General features: G+C 52.0%; 1 protein-coding gene across 4 annotated transcripts in view; it reads right to left on the reverse strand.

Annotated features, from left to right (window-relative positions):
- Positions 1-5708: 5708 nt before the first annotated feature.
- Znf407 (zinc finger protein 407) overlaps positions 5709-27149 on the reverse strand; it is a 373602-nt gene continuing 352161 nt past the window's right edge. For all 4 annotated transcript variants that reach the window (XM_070028948.1, XM_070028945.1, XM_070028946.1 and 1 more), the window contains one exon: positions 5709-7879. In XM_070028948.1, the coding sequence (XP_069885049.1) occupies positions 6615-7879 (1265 nt within the window). In that variant the 3' untranslated portion in view covers positions 5709-6614. The remainder of the gene's footprint in view (positions 7880-27149) is intronic.

The raw sequence follows: 27149 nt of genomic DNA on the forward strand, positions 1-27149 counted from the left end.
CCGTGCTGCTTGCTCACTGCTCCTCACCAGCCGCCACTGTCCCCACCTCGTCATCCTTGTTCTCACCTCCTGTAGGCCTCAGTTTTTGAGACCTTTCTTTTGCTGTCTGCGTAGTAGGCTTGGGGTGGGGCAGACGCGGGCATGTCCACTGCCTGGTGGTCTTTGACCAGGTGTCGGTGGGAACCGAAAGGTGTTGAGGTGTCACAGGTCAGGGGGCTGGGGGAGGGGCGCCAGGTCTCCTGGACCCTTGGACGGTTTTTCCTTGGAGCCTCCTATGCGTCACTTTCTAACAAGACAGCGCCCATGGCTGCGTGAGGACTGCGGCCGGGGGCTCCCCAGGCTGTGACGGTATGAAGCCCCCCATAAAATTAACCAACCCTGGGGCTGGAGGTGAGGCTCAGGTGGACAGCACCAGCCAATGAGCAAGAATGTCAGGTACTGACTCTGAGTCCTGGTCTTAAAACAAAAGAAGTCACAAAGCCTGGAGCAGAGCAGGTGCCTGCTGGCCTCTGGTGGCCCGGCCTCCTGCAGCCATGCGCGGTCAGTGAGCCTTACTCCAGGGCAGCCTGGTGTGGCATTGCTGGCTTGACCCCCTGGGCTCCTCCCTGCCCAGTGCTGCAGACCTTTCTTCAGAGAAGACCAAGTCAGGATGAGTCAGGCATTCAAGGCCGCCCAGGGTTTCATGGCACCGGGTTTCTTTCACAGCATGTCAATGAGAGCTCCGTGAGCAGGTGCAACAACCCACCCTGGCCCAGACCTCGGGGCCAGAAAGGAATTGTGACACAAGCAAATAAAACTTAACAGGAACGGAACACAGCCTGGTGCTGGCGGCACGGACTCTGCTGCTTCCCTTAAGCTCAGGATAATTATGAATGAGGAGAAGGCCGTCAGCCGCTGCTGGGAGAGGTGGGAAAGTTGCCTTCCTGCGTTTCACAGGGCCGCCGGAGAACTTGATGGGCTGTGGATCGTGATGTGTGTCCTAGGATACTCCTTGCCAGGAAATGTTCTGGAAAACGGCGAGAATGGGGACAGAGAACAGTGGGAAAGTTGCCTTCCTGCGTTTCACAGGGCCGCCGGAGAACTTGATGGGCTGTGGATCGTGATGTGTGTCCTAGGATACTCCTTGCCAGGAAATGTTCTGGAAAACGGCGAGAATGGGGACAGAGAACAGGATGGAACCAGTCTGACCAAGAGACATGATGTTCACCATGCGTTCATTTCATTCCTGCTAAAGAAGTTGTGCTGGGACCATTAGGAAGTCAGGGCTTGTGTGGCCTTTCCTCTGATGGAGGGTGGCATGTGGATCTGGCCGTTCAGAGCTCGCGGGGACGGGGGTCGCCCAGAGGAGCCCCATGGGCCACGCGACCCCGGAGATGCCCACCAGCGCCTCCGCATAACCTGAAGCCCCGTTTATACAGTGATGCTGCAGCTCTTACCTGGGATGCTTCCTATTCTCTTCAAGCAGCGGCGGGGAGTGCCGCGGGCACGTGTGTGTATGTGTGTATGTGTGTATGTGTGTGTGTCCTGCTTACGAAGGGTCTTCTCACGATGCTCACAGCCTCAGCCACATTAGGTCATTTCAAAAGACTTTATTAAAAGGCATGGCGAATGCCGGCCATGGAGAAAGCAAATGGGTCTCAGGATGGAGTTAGTTAATTCTGGCAATGGGCCTTTGTGACCATGGGCTGGCTCAGAGGACGCTGGCCTCGGGTCTCCCACTCTGGAAAGCTCCTGTGCCTGCCCTGGGTGGGGCAGGAGCTCAGGAGGAAGAAGGCTCGTTGCTTCAAGCTTCCGTTCCCCCTGCAGCCTCCCGGGTCTCGGCTTCCAAGACTCACAGACACAGGACCTAGAAAGCCAAGATGGAGCATGGCCACGGGGGTGCCGTGGCACAGCCCAGCGTGCCCGCTCACACGTCAGTAGACAACCAGAAGATTCCCGGGCAGGCGCTGAGAGCTGGAATCCCACGCAAAGAGTCTTTGCCGTGCACCCCTTCCTCAGGGAGACCATGAAGCCCAACCCTAAACTCTTAGGCTGAGAACACCAGACACAAATGTCGAGCGACACTTTCTCCCGCGTCTCCCATCTGGGCATGAACAGAAGCCTCGGCTCCCGGCTGGGCTGCAGTCAGAGCTGCTGGCCCAGGAGCCCAGCAGCGAGGGTGGGCCAAGGGTTGTGGGGATGGGGTTGAAGCCCAGTGGGATCAAAGGTCAGTGGGGCCAAGGGTCTGTGGGATGAAGTTGAAGGTCAGTGGGATGGGTTTAAGGTCAATGGGGTCAAGGGTCAGTGGAATGGGGTTGAAGGTCAGTGGGGTTGAGGGTTAGCGGGATGGGGTTGAAGGTCAGTGGGGTCAAGGGTTAGTGGGATGGGGTTGAAGGTCAGCGGGGTCGAGGGTCAGTGGAATGGGGTTGAAGGTCAGCGGGGTTGAGGGTCAGTGGAATGGGGTTGAAGGTCAGTGGGGTTGAGGGTCAGTGGGATGGGTTGAAGGTCAGCGGGGTCAAGGGTCAGTGGAATGGGGTTGAAGGTCAGTGGGGTTGAGGGTCAGTGAAATGGGGTTGAAGGTCAGCGGGATGGGTTGAAGGTCAATGGGGTCAACGGTCAGTGAAATGGGGTTGAAGGTCAGTGGGTTGAGGGTCAGTGGAATTAGGTTGAAGGCCAGTGGGGTTGAGGGTCAGTGGGGTTAAAGGTCAGTGGGGGCTGAGGGTCAGTGGGGTTGAGGTCAGCAGGATGGGGATGAAGGTCAGTGGAGTCAAGGGTCAGTGAGATGGGGTTGAAGGTCAGTGGAATGGGGTTGAGGGTTAGCGGGATGGGGTTGAAGGTCAATGGGGTCAAGGGTCAGTGGGATGGGGTTGAAGGTCAGAGGGGTTGAGGGTCAGTGGGATGGCCTTCCCCTCCTCAGTTCCCACAGTATTCGTTTCATGGGGAGATTTTCTTACGCTGACTGAAAGGATCTCAGGATTGAGATTCTGAGCTGCCACTGTGGACACTGGCGAGCGGCTGATGCTCTGCGGGGATGTCAGACACCGTCACACTTGGGTGTCTCCGTGACACAGGGAGCAGCAGAGCAGACGCTGTGTTCCAGACCCCGGTGTGGCCAGGGAAGGGGGCTCATCCTCCCCGCAGCCCGGCCCCCCGGCCGGCTCCTCTACACCTCTGAGGCAGCGCCAGGTTTTCTTGTCAGCCGTCGCCATGTCTCCAAATGGCTTTTCAGTGTCAGTCCCGTCAGGAAATTAACTCATCACGCAGTGGCAGCTGCAAATTTTTCCCCTCACATGTCAGATGGCTCTCCCGCTGAAGCTAATCATGAATCACCAATCCCTGATTAGAAGGTGCTTCCGAAACCTATCACTGCCACCGCACTAACTTTTCTCTCCATGTAAAATGATATCACCCTTGAGGAGAAAACGAATGGGTTCCACGGCTGGGGCGGGGGGAGCTGAGCTGCGCACTCTTGAATTAAGGGCTAACATTCAACGGTGAGAAGAGCAGCGGGCATGGCTCTGGTTTTGGTGTGCGGAATGGAGGACCGTCTTGGCTCCCGATTCTCTTCCCCAAACCAACGCTGGCCAGGTTAGACTCGGACGCCAGCGCTCTGCCAACAGGCGTGCCCGCGTTCCAGGGGGCACCGGACGCCCTGGGAGCATCCTAGCATCACCCAGGCTCCGTGCGCCGAGGCCCGGGAACACATCCTTAGAGGGGTGCTGGGCCTTCATGGAGTCTTGGTTGTGTTCTAGGCCGTGATGGAGCAAAGGCCCACAGCTGCTTACCTTCAATGTCCCCCAGGTTCTCTGCTGGACATAACTTCTGTCTGAGCCACAGTCCCCTAGGGCTCCGTGGGGCCAGCGCCTCCCGGAGCCTCCGACCTCTGTTACCACCCCCGCCTGGCTCCCCAGCACCTGCCTGCCTCTCCCCACCTCACCCCAGCACCTCAGGACGCCGCCGCCAAGGGTCGGGGTCAGGGTCAGAGTCAGCTCAGCCGGAGCCTCCCCGCGGCCCGCGCACTCCCTTAGTCAGGCCCCAGTGGCTGCCTCCTCCTCTGAGCCCGGTTTTATATACCTTGGGGACTCCTCCCTCCTATAGCACCCTGAGTATGGCCTCGCTTACCCAGGGTCCGGCTCGGGCCTTCCCCTGGCGCGCACCAAGTGAGCTGCTATGGTACAGATTCCAGCCCAGCCCAGACTCAGTTACTTGCTTCTTCAAAACAAAGCAAGGCCCAACAGAGCTGTGGGGTTCTGGCTCTATGGCTCCCCCTTGTTCTCCAGGGAGGGCTGAGGCCTTCTAGAAAGATTCCTGCCTGCATCACTTACCTGGCAGTAGAGCAAGCATGCAGGGCTCAACCTCTTTTGTTTCGATAGCGATCTCGCTTTGTGACATTTTCCCATCAATAGCAGGCACCGCTCAACTTTTGCTGTAGAAATGAACCTCCAAGCCCTGTCTGCGTGCTAACTTTGTCTTCGCCTGCAGTCTCAGGGCTTGATCACTTAGCTGGCTGGAGCTTAATATAAATAAATGTGGCCCCTTTTTGATTCATCTTCAAGTAAACACTGTATTGGTTTTGCTTTTCGCTTCTTTCGAGTTGTCATACACTCGGGCAAAAAACTCAAGGGAAGTTCAAGTCCGCCACCTCCTTTAAGGACGATCTAGGCTGCAACAGATGCTCTGTGCGTGTAGACCCCGCCGCGCCTCATTATTCTGAGCACACGTTTGTGTGTGTGCTTCTTAAATTCCCCTACATTCCAATAGTTGTGTAATGAGAGAGAAAAGAGAGGTAACATTAACCCAGCTCTGGAGGTAATTACGGGATACAATTGCTGGGTGAAACCCTGGCAATCCTTGTGAGCCTAGGAACACCTCTGTACATTTATTTTCTTATGCAAAGGCCTGCTCTTTTCATTGTGCATACAACGTGATTGCTGGTTTGACACTGCAGGCTACACTGGTTTTATGAAGGATTAAATGCCACCTGAGACATATTTATCCTAAATAAATCACAAATGGTAAACTGCAGCATGTCAGCGTCGGCACCCTGGGCTCCGTGGAAAGGTTAGCCAGACGGGACTCAGCGCGGTCAAGAATTAGCATTGAGCTGCAGGACACGGGCCGGGGCTGCTGCCAATGGGAGAAATGATCAACAAATATTTCCACTGACCCCCCCCTCGCCCCGCCCGCCGCCCCGACATGCGTGAGGAGCCTGCGCGGCCATCACTTGGTAAAGGTCACCTCCATCCTCAGAACCAACCAGAGCTCGCCTGTCACTGTTTGTCCAAGTAGCACTGCCGTTGTGAGGAAACACAAACCAGTCACCCACGGCTGATGACACATCTCCGCAGCCACGGAGGGCGATGCGTGGGCGCCGGTAGGCTAGAACGGACAGAACCCAAAGCAGGAGAGTGACCATGTCACTTCCGAGTGCTCACTCCCGTGGCCCGGGGAAGAGGGGCTACATGGGGCACTGCACACCACCAGGACCAGCTTCCTGTCCGCCGTCTGCCCTTAGAATTTCTGGGCACTAGCCACGGCGGGCTCTCGCTGCCAGGCTGCAACCAATCATCCACGATGGCTCCGCGCCCCGCGCCAGGCCGAGGAGGAGCCTGCCAGGAAGGCGCGTGGTCTGGCTGCGGGTGGACAGGGCGAGGGTGAAGCCCAGGGAGGCGGGCCCCGGGCCCTGTGGGCTGGCTGCTTAGTGAAGTGAAACATCATCCTTCTCTGTTAATGCTATAATTTTATTTCAAAGAAAACAGAACAAAACAACCTTTGCCTTTGAGGGAAGGGCTTATTTTACAGTTTTCAAAAAGGAAGAAGAGCAATAGCATCAAGAAACAAATGAGTGGGACCTAAACTTGCATCCGGCGGCCGAAGTGCAGGCCGCAGCGGCTGGGCCCGGGGCGTGGGGACTACCTGGGCACCAGGCGGCGGGCGGGGTGTGGGGGCAGGCGGGGGCTGCAGGGCACCGTTCTTGTTTGTTACTGTTTAATGTCAGCCTTTAAGGCTGACACAACCACAGATAAACTGCAAAAATGATAGTGATATGAACAAACATTTGTTATAAAAAGCAAAGTAGTGATAAAATGATACTTTTCAGAGCATACATTTCATGTGTAGTCTTGACAGAACTAAATCAAAATGAGGATCACTAGGCATTCTGAACCAAGGTATACTTTAACCCAATATAACCTTCGCGGCTTTTCTTAACGGTAGGCGTAGGATTTCTGGTATGCAGAATTTGACCAGAGCAACTGGTATACCTAAACACGTGTGGAGAGAGGACAGGTATACACGGGTGCACTCACCGCTTCCTCGGACCTGGGGTTACCTTCACCCTAAACTTGTTTTTTAAAGAAGGGAAGAACGGGAGCAGGGAGGGAGCCCGGGCGCATGCCCCTCGCTCGGTGCTTGTGCAGCTCCAGATGTCGACGGCTGCCCGCTGTCCACGTTCCTCACCCCTGCCTTCTGCTGCGCTGTGGGGGAGCGGGGGCGCCCCCAGCCTGGGACCATCCTGCCGCACATCCTCCCTGCGGACACGCCACCCCTGGCCCCGCTCTGCGCCCTCCGCGCAGCCTTCCGGGTGGGTCTCCCTGCGCCCGCCCGCCCGCCCCAGCCCCGCGGGGAGGCGTGCCTCACGCGTCCCGGAGCTCGCCGCTCTCTCTTTGGCCCTGCACCACGGCGGCTGCTGTGGTGCGGTCCTGGGTGTAAATGACCATGCTGGCCAGCTGTCCTACCCCGCCAGGGGCCACGGCCTCGGCCTGCAGGATCTCCTGAGCACCAGCCTCCATGAGCGTGTGCGAGTACACGGCCTCGGGCTCCGGCCCGGCTGAGGGCAGCTCCGTCACGATGTAATGCGTCGTGCCCTCGGGGAAGCCGCTGCCGGCCTCGCCCACCATGGCCTGCACCAGCTCCTCGGTGACGATGATCTGGGAGATCTCGCCCTCCGACTCCACCAGGTCCACGCGCTCGGCGGGCAGCCGCAGGCCGTGGGGCTCGGCCTCCTGCATGATGAGCTGCGTGCCCTCGCCCGTCACCATGTGCACGGCGCCCTCCTCGTTCACCAGGACCTGCGTGACGCCGTCTTTGAGCAGCTGGCCGGCGGCGGCCGGGTCGCACACCGCCAGCTGCAGGACGCCCTGCACCATCCTCTTGAAGGCCACCTGGGCTCGCTCCTGGGAGGCCGTGATGGCCGTGGGCCGCGCGGCCTGGGCCAGCCCTTCCTGAGGGTCTGGGAACGGCTGGGCCTGTGGGGTCTCGGGGCTGGGCCTGGCGTCCTCCGGATGGGGCAGCTGGACCAGCACCTGCTTGGGGCCGGGCCTGCCCTTGTCCCTGCCCTGGACCTCGCCCAGCTCGCTGACCGCACACAGCAGGGCGTCCAGGGCGGAGGCCGCCTCGGGTGGCGAGCCCGCGGCCTCGGACAGACTTAGAATCTCCTGCTTGGCCGCGGCCTCGCCGGGGCCCAGGGCCTCGTCCACGCCGTGACCCTCCACCGAGCCTCCCACGACCACCACCTGAGTGGCTCCGTCCAGCTGCTCTGGGAGGAGGGGCGTGGGGGCCGCGCCGCCCCCGGGGGTCCCACTGGGGCTCGTGGCCACCACCTGGCCGTCCTCGGTGATGTGCACCACCCTGGCCACCTGGCCGGCCAGCGCCAGCGTCTGCAGCGTGGCCGCAGCCGTCTCCTCCACCGACGCGTCCAGCGCCAGCTCGCCGTCGTAGCCCTGGATGATGATGAGCTGCTGCAGCGGCTCCGTGGCCGGCGCCGGCCTCCGGCCGCCCCGCGCCTTCTCCCGCGCCGGGGACTCCTCGGCCAGCGCCGCGGCCGTGAACGGGCTGTCCGTCTCCACGAACGTGGCTCCCTGCCCTTTCAGGCGGCACTCGTAGGACTTGGACACGATGCCTACGGAGACAGGGACGGGAGAGGTGAGAAGACACGGCAGCGCCGCCTGCTGCAAGTGTGGGGAGGCCTGGCGCCCCTCCCGAGAAACCCTGAGCGTGCGCCCCCCCAGAAGCCCGCCAGAGCAGGCAGCCTGCTTCGCGAACAGGAGGAAGGAAAGCCCCGCGGCTCCGTGTCAAGAGCCGGTCACCAACGTACAGGGCTGGAAGAGCTCAGCGCAACAAGTGTTTGCTGAGCACCTACCTCATGTCCGGCACCCAGCTACGGAAAAGGACAGCGTCAGGCACCGCGGCAGGCGCTCTGCCGGGACCCGCGGCCACAGATGCAGACACGGGGCCCGGGGGGTCCGGAGGCAGGCCGGGGGTGAGCTCCGGGAGCCGGGGGTGAGCTCCGGGAGCCGGGCCCTCGCAGAACAAGGCCCATCCCCAGCTGGCCACGCCCAAGGCAGTAGCCAGAGCACCTAGGGAAGAGGTGCTAGGCAGGAGGCTCAGGGCGTGGTGTTCAGGGTCAGGGACGACGGCCATCACAGGAGGCGGCCACGCCCACCCCAGCGCGGGGAGCAGGGGCTCCTGGCCTGGATATCTGTGGTCATGGCTCAGGCCTTCACCAGCTGCTCAGCACCACATGGGCCCGGGCTGGGGCAATGGCCGGGGAGAAGCCCAAAGCAGAAAAACCACAGCGTCACAACAGAGGGCACTGGGGGCACACTACCTGCACGCACAGACACACCTTACCACACAGCGGGCACTGGGGCACACCACCTGCGAGCACAGACACGCCTTACCACACACCACCTGCGAGCACAGACACGCCTTACCACACACACCACCTGTGAGCACAGACACGCCTTACACACACACCACCTGCGAGCACAGACACGCCTTACCACACACCACCTGTGAGCACAGACAGGCCTTACACACACACACCACCTGTGAGCACAGACACGCCTTACACACACACCACCTGTGAGCACAGACACGCCTTACACACACACCACCTGCGAGCACAGACACGCCTTACCACACACCACCTGTGAGCACAGACACGCCTTACCACACACCACCTGTGAGCACAGACAGGCCTTACACACACACACCACCTGCGAGCACAGACACGCCTTACCACACACCACCTGTGAGCACAGACACGCCTTACACACACACCACCTGCGAGCACAGACACGCCTTACCACACACCACCTGTGAGCACAGACACGCCTTACCACACACCACCTGTGAGCACAGACACGCCTTACCACACACCACCTGCGAGCACAGACACGCCTTACCACACACACCACCTGCGAGCACAGACACGCCTTACCACACACCACCTGCGAGCACAGACACGCCTTACACACACACACACCACCTGCGAGCACAGACACGCCTTACCACACACCACCTGCGAGCACAGACACGCCTTACCACACACCACCTGCGAGCACAGACACGCCTTACCACACACCACCTGCGAGCACAGACACGCCTTACCACACAGCGGGTACTGGGGCACACCACCTGCGAGCACAGACACACCTTACACACACACACCACCTGCGAGCACAGACACGCCTTACACACACACACACCACCTGCGAGCACAGACACGCCTTACCACACACCACCTGCGAGCACAGACACGCCTTACACACACACACCACCTGCGAGCACAGACACGCCTTACCACACACCACCTGCGAGCACAGACACGCCTTACCACACACACCACCTGTGAGCAGACACACCTTACCACACACCATCTGTGAGCACAGACACGCCTTACACACACACCACCTGTGAGCACAGACACGCCTTACACACACACCACCTGTGAGCACAGACACGCCTAACCACACACCATCTGTGAGCACAGACACGCCTTACACACACACCACCTGTGAGCACAGACACGCCTTACACACACACACACCACCTGTGAGCACAGACACGCCTTACCACACAGCGGGCACTGGGGCACACCACCTGTGAGCACAGACACACCTTACACACACACACCACCTGTGAGCACAGACACGCCTTACACACACACCACCTGTGAGCACAGACACGCCTTACACACACACCACCTGTGAGCACAGACAGGCCTTACCACACACACACCACCTGTGAGCACAGACACACCTTACCACACACACCACCTGTGAGCACAGACACACCTTACCACACACCATCTGTGAGCACAGACACGCCTAATCACACACACCATCTGTGAGCACAGACATGCCTTACACACACACCACCTGTGAGCACAGACACACCTTACACACAGCGGGCACCGGGGGCATGCGCCACGCCACCCACGAGCAAAGACACGCCTTACCACAGTAAGGGAAGACGGCCAAGCTGCTGGGTGAGACCAGAAAGGAAGGAGGGGCCGGGCGGGCCGGGAAGAATGGGCACCGGCTCCGGTCTGCCGCCCCACCACTGCACACCGCACCCACACGCAGGGGACGCCGCGGGTGTCAGAGCTGCGGGCCTCGGCCAGCGGGCATCGGCTGAGGGCAGACCTGGGCCAGAATGTGAGCAGCTCCTCCCAGCAGGAAGGCCAGAGAGGGCTGTGGGTGCTTCCGTAATGTGCGCAGACTCACCTGCCCGAGGCCGGACAACTGCTCCAGAAAGAAAGGCAAGACATGAACCCAAGCCGAAAGCCTATTGCTTTTATTTTCCTAAAGAGGAGACTGACTGGCTCTAATGGATGAAGAGCTCTGTTTCGTTCTGTAAGCCCCGGATCATCCCTTGTCTTTTTTATTGTCAGTCCTTTCCTCTCCCAGTGAGGGGTAACAGGCAGCGGCAACCACGGTTCTGAGCTATCCCACTTCAGTCTCTTCTGCGGTCAGTGCTGTAACCGTGCACTTTACCCTCACCCCAAGGAGAGAAGAAAGATGGGGTGCTGTTGGAGATGGTTTATGGCTGCCATTTGGCTCACCACATTCACCAATGTGGTGTTCTACAAGAAATCGTTCTTCCAGCACCAAGTGAATCCTGAGGCGGAGCCCAGCGGCTGCTCACAGCAGCCCAGGCTGGGGAGGGGCCCGCCGCTTACCCCACAGTGGCCCCAGACTTTCGAGGTCTTTGCCTAGAGCTGGCCTTGGACGTCACACTTCTAACCTCTGCCTCCTGGGTAGCTGGAGTCGTCGTACACAGGACTGTGCTTGGCTTGTTCTTTTGTGATACAGCCACGCTCACAGTCTGCCTTTATCAACCTTGAATTTGGACCCTCCTCTCTCTGCCTCCTTTGTGGTTGGGATTATAGGTGGGAGCCATTATACCCAGCCAGATCACAGACGCTCGGGTCAAGAAAAGACTGAGGAGTCAACTAGACTAATTCCACTCCCAGAAACCCTCTGTGCTCACTCAAGATGGCACATGGCAGGCGAACCAGGCAGAAGAAACCACCGTCTTAAGGCCAATTAACCCTTCCTGGAGGAGCCTGTGATGTCTTCAGTCTAGTCTGAAGAATTCCCTTCACCCTTGCTTTCTCTCATCTACTCCCCCAGTTACAAGGGAGAACAGCGTGGTGCTGGTGGCTCATGCCTGAGAGCTGAAGACTGCGGTTCGAAGCCAGTCCAGGCAGTAAAGTCCCTGAGACCATCATCTCCATTTAACTACCAAAAAAGCTGGAAGTAGAGCTGTGGCTTAAATCGTAGAGCCCTCGAGCAAGGAAGCCGAAGGGAGAGTGTGAGGTCCTGGGTTCCCGCTCCGGTCCCAGCACGTATGCGCACCCAAGAGGACGCACTGGCATTTTAGCACAAAGCAGGAGGAGCAGGGACAGTTGGGGAACCGGCTGTGGTCTCCCCCAAAGAATGCTGCAAATTGAATCCAAGAGATTCGGTTCCTCAGTGGGCGACAGAATGGAAAACCTCTTGGGTGCACCGCAATCTTCTGAACCCTGTGTAGCACAGGAAAATCCTGCATGCTGAACTATGTGCTGAATGTGTTTGAACCCAAAGCGGCCTTCGGGTAGACGCAGTGGTAAACACTGCCGTGGGCAGAGGCCGGGTGAGGCCCACAGCCCCGCCCCCCAGCCTCCACAGGAGCCTCTCGGCCCATCACACTTCATAAACCTAAGTGCAGGTCCATCTTTTGATTCAGCAATTTAATAACTTCGAGTGCTGTCAGTACTGCTTTGAAAAATAGCACCTATAAAATGTAACAGCCTCAATCAGATTGAAAAAGATTCACCCAGCGAAGATTCTTCCATTTCAACCATAATGAATTAATGGGAAGCTGTGTAGAAGTTCAAGTGTCACTTAAACGAACGGGCATCGTGACTGTAACTTCCAATTCCAAGTGGCTCTGACCAGGACTCGGCTGGACCATCCACTTGGGTTTGTGAGTGCTCCTAGTACATGTGGAATGAAGAACTCCATCACAAACGGCCAGACACGGCACCGAGAGAGCAGACACGCACAGGCAGTGTGCATGCCGGAGAGCCACAGATCGGTACCACAGCACGCATGCCCAGCACAATGTGTGCGCTGCGCTTCGAGTTTTTAGAAGACACTGTCAGATTCAACAGGGATAGTAGCTAATGAGTGTGGCTAATTTCAGTCTTTTTTGGAACAGATTCCGATTGGGCAAAATATGGAGCCTTGTGCAGGAGATGCAAATGGACTGCGAATGCAGCTTCCTGCCTGTCCGTGAACCCCAGCATATCACCCATCTGCTCCCTGACTACAGAGACCTTACACTCCCTTCCCCTGGCTACTGTGTTAAGGTTCACAGTCAGCCGCAGTGAAAAGCTCCCCCCCCCCCCCCGCTTTTTTTTTGAAGTGTTTGTGTACTTGGTTCAGGAGGTGGCTTTGGATCTGGTCTGCTTCTCACCATGTTGAGATAAAGCCGAGCCTGTCCCCTGCAAGGACCCAGCCCACCCTCTGGGGACCAACAGCACCCCCAAACCCTGGCAGGGCTGTTGCTGAGAGGGCTGAGCACCTGGCACCGTGTGTGTGTGTGTGTGTGTGTGTGTGTGTGTGTGTGTGTGTGTGTGTGTGTGTGTGTGTGTGTGTGTGTGTGTGTGTGTGTGTGTGTGTGTGTGTGTGTGTGTGTGTGTGTTCTTGGGCTACTAGCATCGTTTTACCTTCAGAATAAATACCTTATGCTTTTGTTAAGCTTACATTTAATTAAAATGTACAGAATTTGTGCAGTAAACTCGAATGAAACAAATAAAACAAGGGCCCCCCTCTCTTGAAGGCATACGTTGTGAATGAAAAATGTCATTACAGACTAAAAAATTTTGCAGTAAACAGGGCCTACAGAGAGAAGTTTGCCTGTAATGACATCCATAAAATACACAAATGGCACTTTTAGTACCATCCTGAATATGGCATTTTCTGTGCTCTACACACAATCTAAATGGTTTGATCATAGAGCATAATACTCCATTGGGTTTATAGAACAATCAATGTTCCATAAAATGATGTATTTATCCAATAGTAGGCTCAGCAGTTACTGGCGTATGACATTGTAGGACACAGGCTAGGGTTCCCGCCGCACACATGCGGCTGTAAAACTTATCTAACACCACTTCAACAACTTCATCTCAGCTGTGGCAAGTAATTTGTGGAAGCCTCAGCCTGGTTAAAAAAAAAAAACTTGTAATAAAAATTCATAGAATTTTCAGGAGAATGAAAGCTGATGACAATAGAAAGGTCACTTTGTGTCTGCACTAAAGGGGTCAAAGGTGGTTGGCAGTTCTAAAACTGAAAGTAGATTTCATGCATCGCGTAGCAGATAAAGATGGCATTAAAAAGACAAGTCATGGCGAGGAGCTGCACGCCTGTGAGATCCCTGCTAATACCCTGCATAAACGCTTTGTTGCTGCGCGCCGGCGCTGACTTTACATTTCTAAGCTCGCCTGAAACAGAACTGAGTGTTTACCCAGAGCCGGGTGACACGGCCGCTCTGTGTGGTGGAGCCGCAGACCTCCGTGTCCCGTGCTGGGTCAGTTCTCCATCACAATGCAAGCGCCTTGTCTACAAAGCGATCTGCAGAAGATGACTGTGTTAGAAAAATTTGGGCACACAAGACATCGCGATTCTTAAGCCTTGTATGAAGTCTCTTGACTTCAATTTTAAGATGTAATTTTAACGAGAATGTTAAGAAATCACACTTAATGTCTATTAAAATGAAACAATATTAACAGATTATGCTAATAAATTGGAGCCATATTTTAATGTCACAAAAGCTTGTAAGTTTCTCAAGTGAAAGCAGGAAAAATGACAAATTAAAATTCAATGAAATATAACCTTTTAGAAATTTCAAAGTAGAGAATACATTATTCTTACAATAGCAGTCACCAATAGTTTAGCCAGCCAACTCGATGCTGATAATTGCTCTGCAAGTTGCTGTAACTCCTGGGGCTGGGGGGAGCACCCCCGCCACGTGGCTTAGCAGAAGCCGGAGCCTTCTGAGCCGCCCGGCCTGTGCCGGTTCAGCCAAGGGCAACGTGAACTCAGAGAGGCCAGGCGGTGAGACGTCTCCCTTCCTGAGGGCCCAGGCACATCTGGTCATATAAACCAGAAGCAGGCTAAATAACAGGTATTACTTTTAGCCCTTAGCATGCTTATTAAGCACAATAGTGACTCAGTGAGACTTATTCAGGGCCCAGCCTGTTTTGGTTATTCCAAACCTAAGGTAAAATGAAGCAAATACTGGCTTCTTAGCAAGTGTTAAGGGTATCACTGAGGTAATGATTAAAGGCCTTTTAATAAGGATCTGTTTTATAGCATGTAACCTCTCAAACACATGTTGGAATTATAGTAAACGTCCCTGCTGTGTCCTCTTTTTTTTTTTCCACAAGAAGAGATGCCAGAAATTATTTGTCTGTGAAAAGTTAACTGAGATCAACACCACCTCCGAGCTACTCAATACAAGTTCAAATATACCAATTATGGGTTTCTGTTTTTTTTTTTGTTTTGTTTTACAGTAGTGGAGACTGAACTCAGGGCTCTGTGCTGCTAGGCAGCCACTCCCGCAAGCCTTTTTGCTCTGATTATTTCTGAGATATGGTCTCCCTTTTGGGACTGGGATCCTCATATTCACACGTACCGCAATGGCTGGGTGACAGGCATGCAGCACGCATCCATCCCTTCCTGTTAAGACAGGATCCGGTGAGCTTTTTGCCTTGGCTGGCCTCAAACCAAATGCATGACTTCTTAAGAAACAACATGCACGCGTTAGTGAGGGAGGGCTTTTGATAAACCAGGACAGATAGCTAGGTTTCAATCCGTTTCCTAATCACCATCAGCTCTGTGTCACCCTGGTAAGCAACACAAGCTAATCATGTCAGATCCCTGAATAGAACTGCAAGATATCCAGACAAAAAAGAAGAAGAAGAAGAAGAATCCCATGCAGGTTGAAAATACAGAATTGTCCAGGTTTCTCAGCACAGTGAGAACGGTGTCCTGGGCCGAGGCACGTTCACAAGCACTGACGAGTGACAAAGAGTAAAAGACAATATTTTACCTTTAAAGTCACAAACCCTAAGAAATGTTGCATTCTTTCAGACCCTTAGGTCTCCATTGTCATTTTCATGCGTGAAGATCTATCTGGCAGTAATGGGAGTTACGCACACAAATCTCACTCAGCCAGGGAGGCTTGCTTCCTTTAAGGTTATCCTGACAGGCTTTGGGGGCCGGGGTGGGCCGTGGTTAACTGTTTCTCTGCCAGCTGGGCAGAAGCCTCTGAGCTACAGAGATACATCACGCTGTGCTAACTATATAACTTTAGAAATCCGACGCAGGTGACAGAGATAGTGCCATCAAGTTTCACGGAGGGTGATGAAATAACACTTTAAAGTTAGGCTGTAAAGTGCTCTGATCTTGTCGTTTCCCTGAGAAGAGCACTTCTTAAAAACTGCCAGTTGATTTACTGGCCGAACGCTCAAAAACCTCAAGCCCTACCAGGGAGGGGCAGCCAGGGGGCCCAGTGTGCTCCAGGCCTGTGTCGTGGATGCCCCTACCCCCTTCCTCTGCTCTCTCCCATGAGGGAGAGGCCTGGGACCCTGCACTGGGGGTCTGCACACTATCTCGATATCAGCATTAGTGACCGCCGCTGAGGAGAGGCGCCCGCACCCCTGCGCGCACGAGCCCAGGGGCTTGGAGAAGAGCGGGGACTGTCAGGCACACCAAGAGCTTCCCAAGGACCCCGAAGCACTATGAGACGGCAGCACCACCTGCTCACTAGAAGTCTGCCTCTGTTTGACTTAATGACATTCTTCCCAGCATTATGAAATCAGGAGATCAGGAAGCTCAGTGACTTTCGAAACTAAGTGCCCGCTGACAATCTACGGAGGCTCAATGCAGATAGCACAACGTCGGAGACAAGGTCTATTTTTCAAAACTTGTACACATTATACCAACCTTAAAATTATGCAAATAGGAAAGTCAATGTCGCCGGAGGACAGGCCTCTGAGGCGACTTCAAAGGGCAAACCAGGCGCTTGTCTGCTTCCCTCCTGCTTCCTGGCAAACCCTATGAGAAGATCACGCTCACTCTGTAGCTGTGCTCCTATGTCCTTTATGGTAGAGCATTGTCAAATCCTTCCTGAGGAAATGAGAGGCAAGAGACATTTGTCTTCATTGTAGACACTTTTGTAAGGAGTAAAAAGCAAACTGCTTCTCAGCCATAGCACAGAGGCAACATTAAAATCAAATTTACAGTACACAGAACCTACAGCTGGGGTAAAACACTAACTGTTAGTATTTTAATTATCTACAAAGCTTTTGGAGGTCTAACATCTGCTCACAGCCACATGACGGCAGCTGCTTGTGTACACTTAGTACGGTTTCTTCCCTAGACCGGAAAGCGAATTGTAGGTTCGGGGCACACGGCTGCTCCCTCCTGGCTGGCCTGGCAGGGCGAGGAGCCCCGGTGGCGGTGTGGGCGCAGTCCTGAGGGCCAGTCCTCTCTCAGGGAGGAGACTCCAGGGGGCAGGGGCCTGGTCCTCACTCCTGGGAGTCCCTCCGGACAGGCACACAGAGTGCATGGACAGCCAACCAGCTGGACCCGTTGTGACGTCTGGATGGAACTGAGAACACAATGGGAAGCAATGTTTTCTCTCAACCAGTGGATACTGTGATCTTCACTTCGGACATTTTCCTAAATCTCTATACTCAACTCTTATTTAAAATTATATACTATCTTTGGCTCAGGCTCTACAGAGTGATATATACCTGGAGAATAAAGTTTAAAATTGATTTTAAAAAGTCAAGCAAAAGACAAATTATGACACTTGGGCCTTCCCTTTGAGATGAGTGGAATGAATGAAAAAAAACTAGCAAAGCCACGTGCCCAAGGCAGCAGGTGGAGGCTGCGGATGGAAGTGGGGTAGGGACCCGCCCTTCTCGTCGGCACTCCTGGTGGGGGTGCGTGGAGATTCAAAAGGAAGCCTTGGAAAGCTCCACACAAACCGTGACGGCTGCTCCCGCTACCCAGCACAGGCGCACACGCCAGAAATCACCTCCACGCAGGGCCATGGCTGGCCCGAGCGTGGCCGTTTGGGATGTGGCCAGGTGGCAGGCAACAGCATTCTGCCACTTGGTCCTGGAGGCCCTGCGAGTCACGTCAGTCCTTCGGCCAGTTTCCAGTGAGGTGACAGTGCAGCAGACGGCGTAGGTCACATCCAGTGCTGTGTCTGGTGTCAGAGCAAAGACCCCATCTTCCTAAGGGGACTCCAGCTCGTCAAGGACCTCGAGGCTTACCCTTCAGTCAGATGTCTCCTATCTTCTGCCCATGGCCACACACTGGCAGGGAAACTTTCTAGTTTGCAAGTTGGCAAAATCCCCTATGGTTCACAGCTCTTAGACAGTTGCTTGAATCCCTAAGTCGTGCTGTCTTGAAGACAAACTGAACAGTCATGTAACGCATTCTGCTCCGTGCCTGACATGCAGTTAAGTCACCGGTCAGCTTTGTCACTGTATCTTAGTGTAGTATACTATATAGTTTAGTACATACCACCTGAAGTTGGCATGCAGTATGAATAATCTTTGTAAACACAGTACCATTTTGGCGAACCAAAATTATCTGAGCACATTATATATGTAACAAAGTTATTTTTAGTATGGAAAGGCCTACAATCAGGAATTAAAACATGCTCCAAGAAGGAGAGCGAGAGGAGGACGGAAAGTGTGATTCCCGGGGCTCTGGCAGCGCGGCGGCTTCCTGGAGCTTGGAGAGGAGGGCCAGACAGACTGTGCTTAGGCTTGAATCAAGCTCCATATTCCTAAGAGCAATTCCCACCCCACATCCTACGAGAATGTGGGCAAAGACCTGAGTACCCGGAAGAGAAACTGACCTCAGCTGAGACGGTAAATGAATGCAGAGCAGCCGGCTCGGGTCTCCAGATGCCGGCGTGTCCACCCCAGCGGGCAGCACTGGGCGCAGCGCATGTCAGTTACAGAGACGCAAATGTTGCTTCCAAAATACAGATCTGGAGAATGAGGCCCACACTTGCTTAGTAGTTGAATCTCTTACTAGAAAAGGCTGGAGAATCACCTTTTCAAACCAGGGACACTAGAGTCCCTTAACATGAGGTCCATTCTCCAGCCACTGAAGCAGGGGTAGGGATTTTAAGGAATCAATCATCTATCTGAAGGTACCAGCATGATACCTAATTAAGAGTGAATAAAATGTAAACTAAATAGCATACTCAAATATGCGTCCTCCAAAGAAAGCACAATCTGTGGGGCCTAGGACAGGGCCTAGGAATGCACTCATGCAGATCCTCAAGCCAGAAGTATGAGTGTGAGTAAGAATTTACCAGGTAATGAAAACATAGTGGAGAAAATCTACTATTCTAAGATGTGAAAGAAGAGAGTGTGAGGGGTTGTGAGGTCACGCTAGGCTCAGAGGCTCCGATTCCGGTATCCGGGGATACCAGGTGAAGAAATCCAAGCAAGGAGATCACACCATGAAATGTGTGTGACTGGGAGGATACTATGGAACGACGGAAGGTTGCTCCCAGTGCCGGGTGAACGGCGCTGACCCAGGCGCTCTGGGTAGAGAAGATAAAGGATGAAGGCAAGATGAACTGGGGTAATGCTAGTGCGGGCAGAAATGCATGGGATTTACGAGACACTTAAAGGGGCAACTGAGAAGACCTGATCAGCTGACACAGGAAAGCAGAGTTGAGAAGCCGCAGCTCCACTCCTGAGCTACACCCTACACCCACGAGCTACTCCGCTCACTCAAGTTTTGCTCTGTATGCTCCCCTGGCATACACGCTCCGCGTGAGAAGGAACACACTGCTCCACAAGCACTCTGTGAAGGGCGCGGTGCGCTGTGTCCCCACCACCGCTGGGAATGCCGGGGGAAGGGCAGGGTCTCCGGTATGGAATGCGGAGGCACACAGGTCACTGCACTGTTGGCTTTCAATGCACGATCAGACCTCTGTGGTGAGGCACAGAACAGCATGGGGAGTGCTGGGGGTAATGGGATGCAAGCAGGACAGGGAGGTGGGAAGAAGGAAGGAGTGGCAAAGGGAGGAATGCATACATGACCTAGCCCAGCAGGGCCTCGGTCTCTGTCCCCCAGCGATCACACCCCTTCCCTCTAGTTGTCTTCTTTGGGCTCCCCGTTTCTTCCTACTGAGTGGCACAATCTTGAGGATGGCATTCGCCCACTGGCCAGGTTTCCTCGTCTGACCGGTGCTCCTGGACCTCCCGAGCCTTGCTCAGCAGCTTGCTGGGGGCACGCAGGCCATTAAAGTCCTTCTTTCAGTTTTTACCTCACACAAGCCAAGTAAGAATTTAAACGATTTCTTCTGTGCCAACAAAGGGCTTGAGATTCTCTAGACCTGCTGTGGGAGCTCGGCTCCTCAGAACACGTCTGCCCATGCGGTCTTCGCGGAACACCACTGGCTTGGGCTGTAGCGCTCTTCTCAGCCACATGCTAGGCAGATGACGCGTGAGTCTGAGGGTTAGTGCTGTGACAGGGACTCCACAGGCTCCTCAGATTGGTTTTGGGCAGGCCCTCAAGTCCTGTCCATCCAATCAAGATTCTCACCCAACACAGGGAGCCGTCACCCACCTTTATAAGCCAATGTGAAAGAGCAAATAATACAACCAATGCGCCCAGACCACATTTGACAGGGAAAGGAATATCCAACATAACCTTCCAGTTTTTAGGAATGACTACACAGGCAAAAATGTGACTTGCAATTAAGAGCTTGCAAATAGCAGGCTCTCACATCTTGTCATCTCAAAACAAAACAAGTATTTTAGCCATAATTGTAAAAATTTATGAGAATAGCCTCGTCACTTTCTTTTGAGTGCACAGGATGCCAAGGCTTCAGCTTTTGCTTTGCTGTGATGCTAAGAGTTCTGAGAGTGGTCAAGCTAGGAAAAGGCATCCGGTCAGTTATTGCGGGGCTTGTACTTTGGGCTGGGGAACAGGCTGGGCCTGGTTGTAAATTGGGTGGTTCTAGAATATAGGCGGTGGCCAAGTAACTGAGAGGTCATCCAGGCAGTGCATGGGAAGCTGAGGAAAACAACAACAACAACAAGAGTAGGTGTCCTGAGGGGCAGCACCACACAGAAGGTCAGGACCAGCCAAGGAGGCTGGAAAGGGGAGATGTGGGCAGCATGGGAGGCAGGAAAGAAGAGCGACCCTCTTCTTCCACTACAGGGTGACCCTCTGTGTCAAACATCAAAATCTGAAATCACAAAGATGGACGTCAGGTCTCCTCCAGGTTCCAGTACTGCTAGGAAGTGCCTATAATTGATCACTTAAACGAGAACATTATCTGCAGGGAAGCAAAGGGTTGTGGCTTCCGGACCGGCGGCGTCCCGATCCGGATGAGGCCTGCGAGCCAGGGAGGACTGGTCAGAGCAGCTTGCTGCTGCCACTGCCACTTTCCTCTCAGGCAGATGGCCCAGGGAGTCATGAACACCAGCGTACACTCCAATCTGAAGAAGGTCAAAAATAAGGTGACCTGATGAGCACAGGAAAGAAAGCAGGTGACCCTAGGAATGGCATTTACCAAATCACAGCAACCTGATGTTTACTTTTACTTCCATTCACTATTTTTTTTGGGGGGGGGGGCGAAGGGTCGGTCGTGGGGCCTGAACTCTGGGCCTGGGCGCTGTCCCTCAGCTCTTCAGCTCAAGGCTAGCACTCTACCACTTGAGCCACAGCGCCACTTCCAGTTTTGTCTGCTTATGTGGTGCTGAGGAATTGAACCCAGGGCTTCATGCATTCAAGGCAAGCACTCTACCACTGAGCCACCTTCCCAGCCCACTTCCATTCACTGTTAAGGTCCTCAAGTATTTTCTGAACAAAATCCTTGGCTCTTACAGCAGCAAGACAATCCGAATGACAGTACTGAATTAATTCCTCATTTGCTGGCTGCAAGAAACTCAAAGCAGAATTGCCAAAGGGCAAAATAGAAAGAGTGACACCATACATCTCAGCTTTTATATATCTCCCTTTGATTACTGTGCTTGTACATTTATATTACCCTTGCAATCTAACAGTTGTTATCTTACTTAATTTACAGAGTGGCAAGTATTATCTATTAGTAGGAACCGTGCTTTGGAAAGTACTACCAAAATAATCTGGAATTCTTAATAGAAATTCTGGGAAGTCCAGCAGACAAATTACACACAGAAAAAGAAAGAAACAGAAAGCCTCCAGGGGAAGGCCTCCACCAGGGAGCTTCCTCAGAGCTGCGCATGACTGCGGGCTGCTGGTGTTGCTTCAAACTGCGGCCGCAGATGCCCCCAGCTACAAGTCTCCACTGGAAGGACAGTTGATCAGTGTTCTGAGGGGTTCCCCCCCCATCTCAGGCCTGTTTTATTAGTTAGTGCTCATTGCCTAGAATACCATTTGCTTTATCCCTTCCTATTCTGACATTGTCCTGATAGTAATTAAACCACCTACAAATCAGCCACATGCACACAGCTTTCTCAATATAACACGAATGCTCAATTCCTAGCACAAGCCACGCCTTCTGGCTTCTTTCTGTCTGTCTTTCTTTCTTTCTCTTTTTTTTTTTTTGTCGGTCATGGGGCTGGAATTCTGGGCTGGGGCGCTGTCCCTGTGCTCTTCAGCACAAGGCGAGCGCTCTACCGCTTGAGCCACAGTGCCACTTCCTCTGGCTTCTTTTTTATAACATGATTTATTTTATTATTGCATATTTGGTTTCATTGTACAACTGTTAAAATTCAATTATATGTGGCATCAGGATCCTAAATATTCTAACAGATTGATTAGCTTAGATTTTGGATATAGCTTTTCCCCAAATACTTTTCAACCTAAAAAAAAAAAAAAAAAAGGATGAACTTAATTTATTTGACTTAAATTTAGCCTGTATTTACAAAGGACAAAAGGAAAGGAATATCTGGGAGACAAACGCAAATCTTGATAAAGGATGTTTCAGAAAATACCTACTTGGAGAAAAGGATTTAAAATCCGAAGTTCAATCCTACCGGAGACGCTGGGCGAAGGGGGGACTTCACCAGTGGATTCCATGCACAGAGGTTCAGTCGGGCCCTGTGACTGGCCAGCACGAGGTTCTGAGACCCGGCTCTAAGGGAGGATGCATTAAGAACCATGGCCACAGCGTGCTGTGGACCCAACATGGTTGGATTATAAATGGGCTTTCATTTTTAAGAATTAGAAATACTGAAAACATAAGAACTCTTAAATATAAGGGAAACGAACCCCATCTTTGTCGCTGTTGTTTTAATGTACTATTGTTTTGTTTCTTTTGTATGTTCTTCCCCATGGTATAACAACCCCTGTTTTCACTGTCTTTGATTCCGGTGCTCTGCATCTTGTATATACATTTTTCTGATTTGGGGAGGGGAAGGGAAATAACAAAATGCTGAAACAAGGATACAGTTGACCCATTGTAACAATGAGATATAAAATGAAACTTTACAACTTTGGGGGGGGGAGGGAGGAGTTGGGGAAACGGGGAGGGAAGGGATGGGAGGGAAGGGATGAGAGGGGAAAAACAAAGAAGGGGGTAACAATGCTTGATAGGAAATTGGCTCATTTCCTTACTCATGCAACTGTAACCCCTCTGTACACTATTTTTACAATTCTATCTATCTATCTATCTATCTATCTATCTATCTATCTATCTATCTATCTATCTATCTCTATATATATTACAAAAAGACTTTCAAATGAAGCAGGCCTCCCTGAGCTGAGCAGGGAGACTCATGGCTCTTGGCTTCCAGAAGCCTGGGCTCTGCATGGGGCCGGTGTGGCTAGGCCCACTCCTAGCTGGAGAATTCTATGGTAGTACTTGTATGTGGGTGCTCACAGACACTGGCTGGGCAACCTTCTTGATCCTGCTTAGTCTACACAAACCATCATCTATTGATTGGGCTCATGTTGGCTTTCTAAAGTTCTTGGATATAAAAATATAGATCCTCTTATAAGTCAGCCCTTTCTTCACCCCCAGAATACAGCAGCTTCGTGTTTCTGTGTTACTTACGTCTGGAAATTAATGGGCTGATTATAACTGCTCAAATGGATTTTAGTCATCATATTTAGCCCAATGTGGTTTTAAATAATTACTTCTGGACATTCAAAGAAGCCCAATTTAAGATGGTTGGTTCATCATGTGCAAATAGTATGCATTAAGATGGGCAATACTCACTCATGAAGATAACACAAACTCATAAATATTAGGCTTATAGACTGTGAGGTAGAACAATGGATGTGTTCCTTCTACTGAAGAACACATTTGTCCACCCTACCCCAGTTCCTGTGAGACCTGGAATACAAAACAAAGCCCTTTAGGGATTTCAGCACAAAACCGTATAAAATTACTCAAGGTTCTCGACACTAAAGTTTCCATTTTTTAAAAAGGCGTTGGGGCAGGGGTGACAGGAGAGCAAACAGGGCACCAAAGCAAGCAGAAGATCAATGGCTGCTCCTAGACACTGGCATTCACGCAGCACATGAACAAAAGACAATGATGGTAAAATTGGTGCTTTTGTCTTAGAAGGCTGGCACAGATGAGCCTGGCATGCTTCATGTTTCATTTTCACAAAACTTCAGCCACATTTCCAGGGCAACAGTTCTACTGTTTGTGGGCAAAAGGTCTACATGCTGGGGCCTGAGGTCTTGTCACGGCGCTGCTGGCTTCCACTCATGCCCAGAAACAGCCCTCCACACAACCAGACGAGCTGAGTGCTTATAATCACATATGTGTATATATATGTATATATATATACATATACATACATATGACATATATACACACATATAGAACATGCAAATTGAGTAGTTCAGTTATTAATATGCATCATAATTAAACTGAACACTGTTTCTAGGAAGACAGAAAGATATACTTTAAAGCTTAATTGTTATCTGCATTTTACTCTCACGCACTGTGGCCACACACATACACAAGGCCCCCCCCCAACTTTTTCCTAATCAAGATGAACAATTTATCATTCCTTATTCAGATCCATATCACTGATGCTGCATTCTCTTACTTTCCAATGATGTTCTAGAAGAAATTCTTTGCTGTAATGGAATTTGGCATTTGTAGCAATGTGTTTAAACTGCAGGTTGAGAGCAGTTGTAACTACTGTTAAGTATGCAGAAGAACTCTGATGAATAGGTAATTCTTTAGACTCTGCCTGAAATATTAGTCTGTACACGATCTTTAACAGAAAGTAAGAGAATTTAACAGTAACACGCATAGAATAATAAACATTTTTAACTTGGTATTTACCTATACAGTTTTAATCGTATCTTACATGTTTGTATATGCAAGACATTTACTTCCAATAAAATATAATTAATGTATTTCCTTCACACCATCTATCAAACATATCAATGAAAATCTCATTATCCCTAACAATTTGCAAGTTTTAGTCAAGGGCCATATACATGATAGCGCATGGGGTTATTTAAGTTCAGATCCATTTCATAATCAGAAATGTTGCCCAAGGCTGTGCCTGACACTGGCAGAATGAGAAACAAGGAAGGGGCAGAGCAAGCGGTAAACAAACAGATCAAGTCAGTGTGAGCACTGCCAGGGTGACAGGCCAGGAAGAACACAGAACGAGGAGCTGCTCCTCTGGAGGCCTCGTTCTTTAGGAAAGAAAACAACAATAAACACGTTAATGTGTTTACGTGCAGCCTTAAATGGAGGGCGCTTACTTGATCTAAGTTCAGTACCAGTTCCTTAAGTCATAGAGAGTAACTATATGGACTACAGTATCAGAAAAGGTCAATTTCCCTTCCTTCCCAGATTGTTTCCAGGACACTCTCCTGTGGTCCCAGGGTTAAAACTGTATGCTGAACAATTCATAACTGATAAAAGGATCGAAATTCAGGGCCAGCCAGAGCAGAAGTTAATGACAGCGCATCTCACAGAACAGGCTGGGCTGGCATCTCGGTCTGTACTCGTCACTAGGAAAGAACTGGAGGTAGAAAAGATCTCAGGTCTGACAGTGGTCCTGGGCAAAACCCTAAGACCATATCGAAAAATAACTAAAGCTAAGAGGGCTTTAGCTGGTGTGTCTAGAAATCAGAAAAGCAGTCAGTCGTACCATACAGTGTACAAAGGGTTCGTCGATGACAATCATCTGCCCACCGGCTTCAGGAGTGAGTCCTACAGCACTCATGGCAGGACTTGTGGAGCCCTGCATCAGGGGGTAGAGCAGTGGCCCAGCAAGCAAGCTCAAGGACCTGAGTTCAAGCCTCAGTACCACCACTGGAAACAAAATCCCAACTGTTAAGCAGCTCTAAGTGTCCAAAGTAAACCGAGTAGTTTACCATTTAAAAAGTTCAGTCATTGATGATTAAAACAGCCATCTCCTGTGTGATATTTTTCATGCACCACTATCTGTCAGCTACGTGCACTGCACGCTGTGTCGGAGGGTCAGTGCCAACATCACGACTCGGGGCTCTCCACTTGGCAAGTTAGGTGTTTCCATAGGTCACTTATGTAAGCCACAGGGTCAGCTCATGACATGTGCCACCATGGAAAGCCGAGGTGGCAGTGACGGGAGCAAACAAAACCTCTACCAGCTTTCTTGCCCTCGATGCTGAAAGCCTCTCTCCACAGGGGAACCTGACTCAGGTGTACACTGAAAGCCTAAGTGCCGGGGGTGACGGAGAACACAGCGGGCCGGGCCAGAAGCCCTACCCGTGACCGTGCGGGCAGGGTGGAGGGGGACAAAGGCTGATTTGGGAGGTGAAAATAAAGACAGGAAAACCATTTCCAATTAGGTAGGCAGGCTGGCGTGCGGAGAGAGACGGATGATTTGGGGAGCTGGGGAGGACGGAGAGCTGGGGCTTCCACACTCCTGGTAGGAATGCAAAATGGCTCAGGCACTGTGCAAAGCAGTTTGGTACCTTCTCACCACGTCACTCCATCATTTCAAGTCCAACGAAAACAAGTCCATATTGCAAAGCATTTATAGCAGTCTATTCATAATCCTCACAAGCTGAGCAATTCAAATGTCCATCGCCAGAGAAGATAAACACATTGTGGTACATCTACGGAGTGAAGTACCACTTCATAATAAAAGGACACACAAGATACTGGTCTACGGAGTGAAGTACCACTTCATAATAAAAGGACACACAAGATACTGGGTGCAACAGCAAGAACGAGTCCCAAAAGCCGTATTCTGAGGGAAATAACAGATACCACGCAGCTCCACATACGGCGCATGGGAAGATGCCACCAGAGGGACAGGTCTGGGGGAGGGAAACTTGGAGGAGAGCTCTGTGGGGTCAGAAACAGTCTGACTTGCCTGTGGTGATGCTTGTATGGCAGTACAGGTTCGTGAAAGCCCATCCAACTGTGCACGTGAAAGGTACGGAAGCATGGGAGGACTGTCACAGAGGTGTCATTGATCAAGGTGCTCCGGACTCATAAAGTGTGCTGTTAAATGACAACTCCCTTGTACAAACGAAGATAATAAAAAATGAAACAAAAGACCAAACAAACGAAACAGGAACTAAATTTACTTCATGTACCTTAAACCTCAGTTTTTCATACCAAAAAAAAAAAAAATACGAAACAATGTACTCTATACGACAGAGCAGCATGTGGAAGTTCTCTCCGGACACATGCAATGACACACACACATGAATTCTGTGGGGAGTGAGGTAGTTTTTCTATATGGATGTCCTACACTTTAAATGGCTTCTGCTCTATTATGGCTTCCTTTAAAAAAAATCTGTAGATATATTTAGACCAATTCAACAACTTCTTTTTTAGTACCTTCAGTTTTCTAGTTATTTTTCAGAGATAGAGGAAGCCTTGTG

The sequence above is a fragment of the Dipodomys merriami genome, unplaced genomic scaffold, assembly GCF_024711535.1.
Source record: "Dipodomys merriami isolate MVZ:Mamm:240054 unplaced genomic scaffold, mDipMer1.0.p SCAF_2, whole genome shotgun sequence".
NCBI lineage: Eukaryota > Metazoa > Chordata > Mammalia > Rodentia > Heteromyidae > Dipodomys > Dipodomys merriami.